The sequence below is a fragment of the Cariama cristata genome, unplaced genomic scaffold, assembly GCF_000690535.1.
Source record: "Cariama cristata isolate BGI_N322 unplaced genomic scaffold, ASM69053v1 scaffold9716, whole genome shotgun sequence".
NCBI classification, from domain to species: Eukaryota; Metazoa; Chordata; class Aves; order Cariamiformes; family Cariamidae; genus Cariama; species Cariama cristata.
The window spans coordinates 26875-34339 of NW_009621536.1; the positions used below are offsets into that span (position 1 = coordinate 26875).

The following is a 7465-nucleotide window of genomic DNA, read 5'->3' on the forward strand; positions in this document are numbered from 1 at the left end:
TAGTCTTCTGCAGTTCTGTTCTGTGACAGCTGCAATATGTGGCTAACCTTCATCAAGTTAGAACATTTTGGTGTTACGTGAATAATATACCAAATAATACAGTTTCCTCAAATAAACATTCAAGTCCGCTTTGTCAAATTGATGAACCATCAGTTCTCTGAATATTTCTTCTTTCTTCTTCTTCCAAGTTTGAAGAGAAGTTACACTTAAAAGCCACTTGTCCTAATTTTTGTAACACAATGCAGCTGTATGGGTTAAATTACCATGCTACTTTCCAAAACTGAACAAGCAGATCTGGGAACTGCACAAACCCACAGAGTAGGGGCTCCAAGACATGCACCACTCACCCTGCTGCCCCACCAGCGATCAGCAGGCAAGACTGTTTTTAAGGGTGCAAATGCAGATAAGTCTTCCCACCTGCCACCCCAAAGTCCTGCCGCTGAGACTGTTGATAACAGCTCAGTTAGTACTACATGCATGGAAGATTTTGTAATGCGGTCATCTGCCTGCTGGGATCGAGTTTGAAAAAAAACAGCTTCATTTAGCATAGGCCACTGTTCACACATCAGATGGTAACTTTGCTGCATACGATAATGACTGAATGAACTCTGTTGGAAAACGAAAGCTGACATTTGGACATTCAGTGCTTTTGAAATCCCTAAAGTTACATTCGGGTTTGTGGTGTGGGACAGATCTGGACGTAGCGTAACCACATCATCCTCACCATCTAATACCCTAAGGGATAAGGATGTTCCAGGTCACTAGAAAGGAAAAAACCTTCCACGAGGAGCAGATCTGCTTCCCCCATCTAGTCCTAATAAAGATCTTCTCACGGCACGGTATGATTTCATTCTAGAAACCTGAAAGTAAAAGCCTGTTTATTGATCTTCTGAGCTGAGCAGGCTCACCGAAAAGCTAGCTTTTTATTGTGCCTTTAAAGAACACAATACAAATATTCAGCCCTGTATCATTATACCTCCAGGCAGTGGGGCAAGAAAACAGACAAAACCACAGGAGAATAACTTAGCACTGCCTTCAAGCAAAGAAAGATCTGTGGCTATCCATCAAGATACCCGAACGGCTTTCAAAACAGGTAAACAAGGTGCAGCAGATGAGCCTTGATTTTCACAGACCTCGCACTTCATTTTTCATGCATCTCTGATATTTTTAAAAGCTCTTTTTATACACTAACTGAAGTGCCCTTAAGAATTTGCCAGGTTTATGCATACTCCCTGGAGAATGACGCTGTGCCTCTAACTGCAGCCACACACTTGACAAGAGTCAAGACACAGCTGAAAAATATGTGGCATGGCAGGAATGATTATTCATTCACTTTAGTACTGTATCTCAGGAGGTACTTGTCTATGTAAATGTCCTGGAAAAAAAGAACTAAAACTTTTGAAGCTTCATCCTGAAGAGAAAACAACAAAGAGCACTGGTTTTAAATTAGAAAAGCAAACAATTCCACTTCTCTCCTTTCTTGTCGTTGATTAGAGTACACTGAGTAAGACAGACTAAGGTTAAGACTTCTGAGAGGGAATTTCCTGCACTCCTTTGATCTAAGTCACTACGAGTACTAAGCAATAGAGTCACAGGTAAATTAATTTTTTTTTTTTCTGAGTGCCTTGCATTGTGTGAGTTTCCTACAGACATATAAACTAAACCTGCACAGCCATTTGCAACTACCAGTACCAGAAAAATGGAAAGCACTTAAAACCCACTACTGTGATGTTTCACTTCATTTTGAAGATGTGAATGACCTGTGATGGAAAGCAGGAAAGCAGGAATAGGCTGAATGTATATATGAGCAGAATGTTAAATACAAGGAGAAATCTGCCCTTTTAGACCTGATTCAGTGCTACACTATGGTTGCTATACATTATTTTGGCAATGTAAAAAAAACTTAAAGGACATAAAAATTATATTTGCATTCTGCCTATGCTCTGATTCTCTAATACAGCGATGGTACACTGTCCATACAGCTGTGCTTTACGTGACTGGCAAGATCCTAACAGATGACTTTTCCCCATCTTTTCTTAGAAATACAAACAAATTAACAAATGCAGAGCTAATTTGGGGCCAGAACAGCATAGTGCAGATTGATCCTCAACAGCTGAGCTGTGCCTTTTCCTATTAAGTCTTCAGCATCTTTCTCCTTCCAAAATTAGTCATGAATAAAAGAATTTGAAAAGTAATAATATGAAGACAAATGCCATATACTACAGAGCATTTATGAAAAACCTACTTGTCTCTTAGACCATGAATTGCCATGATCCTAGAAAAATAATTTATTTCGGAAGTGGACTGAGAAAACTGACATGTCTGCACTGGATCTAACTCGTCATGTTTCGCAGTCTACTAAAGCTGTCCTCATGTTTTTCTAATATTTTGTGACTGCCATGCAAACACCGATCACAACTATTAAGTCCTTCCTTTGTTCTAAAGAAATGATCAGGGCCCTTTTGTAATTTGAAACTGAGGACACAACCATTCCACACTTAAGATGAGCTGGAGGGGGAGCTTGTGAACATTGCACAGCATAGTTTTAACATTTACTACCGTAAAATATACTACAAAGCTACCTTTGGGCACATTTTAATCTTTCCTGTATAACTGAAATGTTTCCTTCTGTGTAAACAGTAATTTACCTTCTAGGTTATATGGGCTTATTAAAAACAAACATGAAAAGCAAGAAATTTCTTCTCCATTGTTTTGGCCCTCCTCCAAAGAAAAAAGGTCTTCTTCCTCATGAGCCACACATTTGTCAGTTTATAAAATAACTTAGCACACATAAAGTCTGGGAGTAATCAAAACTTGTACGTCCCAGGTTTTTTTGTTGAAAAAAAAAGAACGGGAGGTTTTTCTACCCTTGTAAAGACAAACCCGTATCTGCGTCAGGAGGCAGAAATGCACTGGCAGTGGGATTTACGCGGGGATACAGCCCTCGTCCAGGCTGCTCACTGTGAAGACTGAGGCGCTCAGGCCAGATCAAAAGATGAAGTTGTGGATACCATGGGTATGTTTAATGGATTCAGTGCAAAGAACAGGGATTTCTGTCCCTGGTGGGGCTGATTGCTAATTGTTTGCTAAAAATTCACATACAGGATCGGATTTTTCTCTAGTAGCTAGGTGCCAAAAGATGCAGCTAATTCAGCAGCGGAATTTCAAAACACCTCAGCAAGATAGGTGTCTAATCTCCAACAGCATTTAGGCACTTAACCAGATTATATTCTGTTTAAAAACTTATGGCCTCCTTACCTGCATATTTAGCAGCCTAACTAGCTTTAAAAAGCTTCCCTCCAAGGGCCCACTTTGGAGCAAGAACTGCCCATAAACGTCTAGCTTTTCCCATCAGGATTTTTTTCAGTCCTGTATATTCACTGCCAGAGATCATCAACCTGCACTAGAAATTTGAATGCTGTTACTTCTCTGTATCTGGAACAAACCAGCACCTATTCTTCAGTATGGGAGTACATTGCAGGGAAAGAAAAAGGCACGGTGGGTTCATCTGAAATGCCTTGGAGAGAAGAACATTGAATAATATATCTAGTGAAGAGTACTCTTGAATTCCCAGATCACTTACACTGGTACAAAGAAAAAGTAACTTTAAGATCTACTCCTACCCAAAACACACAGTACTGGTCCTCCATTCAAAGGCAATAATCTCTTTACCAATTCCCTCTTAACAACTTCTCTGGAAAGAATCTTGCAGTTGAATGGATATGCCTGATTAAGCTGGAATAGAATGATTTCATATTTTGGGGGAAATTTTGAGGTTTATTTCACTCAAAAAGAAAAAAAGCTGCAGGAAATTTGTCTAGCAATTAGACTGAAATCAATGTAAGATTACGCATTTTTTATGCTGAATATAGAGAATGAACAACTGCAGTAACTATTTACAGCCCCAGAAAATAACTAAGGTCCACTTTGGATTTTCATCTTAGGTTACTGGAGATTTGACTTCTAACTTTGTCAACGGTAAGATACAAAAAGCTTCTCCATCCAATCCAATCCCATTTAACATTAAGACATAAAAATCTTCAGCGGAACAAGATGATCTACTTTTAAAAAGTCTGACATTTCTCTCTGCAGAACTGTCTTTCACGAAACCAAACTTGTTTCTATTTTCCTTCCTGTCCCCACAAAAATTCTCTCAGTCTGATACTCTTCAATCATGATTAAAAGGCATTTCTCAGTGCCTCCCTGACAAATGTTCCTGCTCATTTTTTTCAGAAGCTGGCAATGATGTTTGCACCTTGCTTGGTGGTTTGTACTGGACTAATTATCATAATAAGAAAACCACTGCCATATTTTGTTGCATACAAACGCTACCCTGCAGGATGCATCAGGTATTTGTGAATAACCAGGTAGGATGAGGGGATTCAGTAGTGCTGGTTTCCCAAACTCACTCCAGTATTCTACCTGGAAACAGCATGACTTTAGCTGGCAACACAGAGCATATTTGCTATCATTTATATGCTGGAACTGTCATGAATATGTCACAAAACATGGCATTTGTCCATATGCTTGGAATTCAGTCAAATATGCCTAAAAAAAGGAGATAAATGCTGTCAAGCAAGCAAGCAAAGATTAAAAATTTGTTATGTTAAAATAAAAGAGCTTCAGGACTGTTCAGCATTACATTTCAAATATAATGAACTCTTTCAGATTTGCAGTTTCTTAATGTGAATACAAGATAAGGGTAGCCACAGATTTATGCTCGGATGTCAATAGTGAGCCTGAACTGCGATAAGACATCGAAATCAGCGGTGAAATACACCCAGCAGTGCCAGTGGTATGCTGCCTGCTGAAGGGTGTATGTGGGTACAGCATCTGTAGCTAGTAGGCCAGTAAAAAAACCCAGAAGAAGAGTTTCTGGCTCTTCTTAGATTCGAGGAACATTTGACCTGATATACCGTATTACCCTTTTCCAGACTAATTCTTGTTTGTGTCCCTAAAGCACTTATGATGTTACCTAGCCCTGTCAGGTAGAGTAAAAAACACAACCTGAGATGAAGCCGGTGAGCCTTGCTGACACTTCACCGGAGTAGCCCAATAAGAGCAGTAAGTGACCCCGTGCTAGATCCCAGAAAGCTTGAGGCTTTGGTTCCAGCTTATTGCATCAAGTGACTGGTACTCAGGAGGCATAACAGACCAAAGGGAAGAAAGGAAAATCTGCATCTTTCACTTCTTGACTATTGTACCTCGGATGACATGAGCAGCCATTAAAGGAGGTGTAATGTATCATATCAAGCTGTCGTCAGCTGGGTCAATGCATAAAACAAAGCGTCAAGTGTGAGGAAGACAATGAAAACAGTAATGTGACAGGATTTTCCAGCACTCCTGTCACCCTCTGGACACAGAAGAATGTAAGAGACATTGCAATTCAGTTCCTCAACCAAGCAAGCTAAATCCCTCCTTCAGATAACCTGGAACATCACTGGCCAACAGTAATATATCATCTACTAAATTCTGTCCAGGTTTGGAAAGAGAAAGAAAATCCAGAGCCAACTAATGGAACTGTTGTCAGCATTCTCCTTGGGTTCGTGGTCTTTATTGAATCAACTTATAAATATCTGGATTTGCAGGGATTCTGAAAGGCTCTGTGCCCTTTAGCTGAAGAATGTCTTTCCTTCTGGTACTATGGGCAGGAGTTTGAATTTCTGGGAACTGTTTCTCAGTTCCTAAAACATGGATGAATCAAAGAGCAAGAATCAACTCAAGGTGTCTCAAGTGTGAAGAAGTATTTGCACGATGTGATCCACTTCCTAGCATCACATGAGCATTTTCACGTAACAAAATTGCTGGTAACATGGAGATTTGGGAGAGTGAGAGTGCTCTTGATCTCTCCTGCTCTCTTTTGCTGCTGTCGCTTCTCTGGCCCTTGTGAGTTAGTGTTGAATGGGTGCTAGGAAGTGTTTGGTGGCTGGAGGAAGTGAATTGTGTATTATATTATTTCCTGAAGTCAAGACCTTCATGAGCCAGGCCATCCCTTCTAGCTTTTGGTTCCTGTATAAAAGCAGCTACTGGGAAAAGCTTTCGGAGCTAACAAGCCTGGAAATCTCTCAAGGCTGTTCTTTGCAGGGGCATGGGTTACAATGCAATGGGATTCAAGTATCTTTGAACAGAAAGCATCGATGCCGTAGAAACCATAACTCACTGCAGCAAGTTCCAGTCCTGTTGCCCTCAACTGTGATCAGATTCACATTGTCACCAAGGTGGACTGAACCTTCTGGTTTGTGACTAACCCATTTGCCCATGGCTCTCCACTCAATCCTAACTCACCCCAGCTGGCTCTCACCTAGCAACCCTGAGCAAACCCATGCAGACTATAGAAATTAATCATTTTACCCAATACATGAAGCCTTCACACACCTTGGCATTTAGATGACTCTTACCTCTTTCTGGTGATACTTTATTGCTACCTTTAGCTTTGCCAAATCATGACATTTTTGGGGATCCAGCTCTTCGCTTTGATCATCTCTGTGATTAAGAATGATCTCCAGTTCTCGGGAACTCCGTGCTTGATCCAAAAGGTCCTTAGCAAAACGCTTGCACTGCTGTGAAAGCTCTTCATATTCAGCCTTGAACTCATTTTCCACTTTGCTGAGCTCCTTCAGCTCCCAGCCCAGTCGGAAAGCCGTCAAGATGGGGTCCTCGCTTGATAAGGCAATCAACGAAGGGCTGGCTAAGGCCTTGTAGATGTTCAGCCTTGACCTGGAATGCCTCAGGCTGTCCACCTCCGAACTGGAGACACATTCCACACAGTTGCACCTGATCTGGTGTGGGCGTGGAATTGTTACCCGTCTTTGGACAAGCAGTTTGATGATTTCATAGTTGTTGGTGTGAGCCGCCAGCATTATTGGGGTGATATCTGGAGTGAATTCTGAAAACTGGGTGTCCATCATCAAGGTTGGAACCTACACAGAGGGACAAATCATAGTCATATTTCACGTGGAAAAGCAGAATCACTTGTCCCTCCTTCATATTTTTGAAGTGATGTCATGACAAAACAGAGCTTTTATAACACCCTCTGTTCTTTAAATCCTATTGTATCCATGCATGCACACACACTGCTATTCTGGCAAAACCATCTTCCCTCAAATCATGCCTGTCTGCTTCCCAAGCAGGAACCTGTGACCATTCAGTTCCCAGTCTGGTGTAAAAGTCAGTCGCATCCCCATCTGAATGCTTTATATATGAACCTGTTCTGAAATGGCTATTGGTTCATATACCAAAAGATGGACTTTCGTGGGCAAAAAAAGGAAGACAAAAGGCCCAGGTAATTACACAAAAAGAAAGGAAAGTCTAGAAAAGAGTGAACACTGAATCGATTTCTGTAACGATCATTATTTGCATTATATCTCCGCATTAGGAGGCCAAGAACCTGCTCATTGCAGGCCCTATACAAACCAAACCAAACACTGGTCGGCAGCTGAGCAAAGCTCTTCCTCACCTTTTCCCT

The 7465-nt window shown here is 41.0% G+C and overlaps 1 protein-coding gene across 1 annotated transcript in view; it reads right to left on the minus strand.

Moving 5' to 3' along the window:
- The window catches only part of LOC104163111 (short transient receptor potential channel 5), a gene marked incomplete at its 3' end in the record, with an annotated part of 44113 nt that overhangs the window by 20371 nt on the left and 16277 nt on the right, over window positions 1-7465 (minus strand). The window contains exon 2 of the mRNA XM_009701999.1: window positions 6399-6920. Within this exon, the coding sequence (XP_009700301.1) occupies window positions 6399-6920 (522 nt within the window). The remainder of the gene's footprint in view (window positions 1-6398; window positions 6921-7465) is intronic.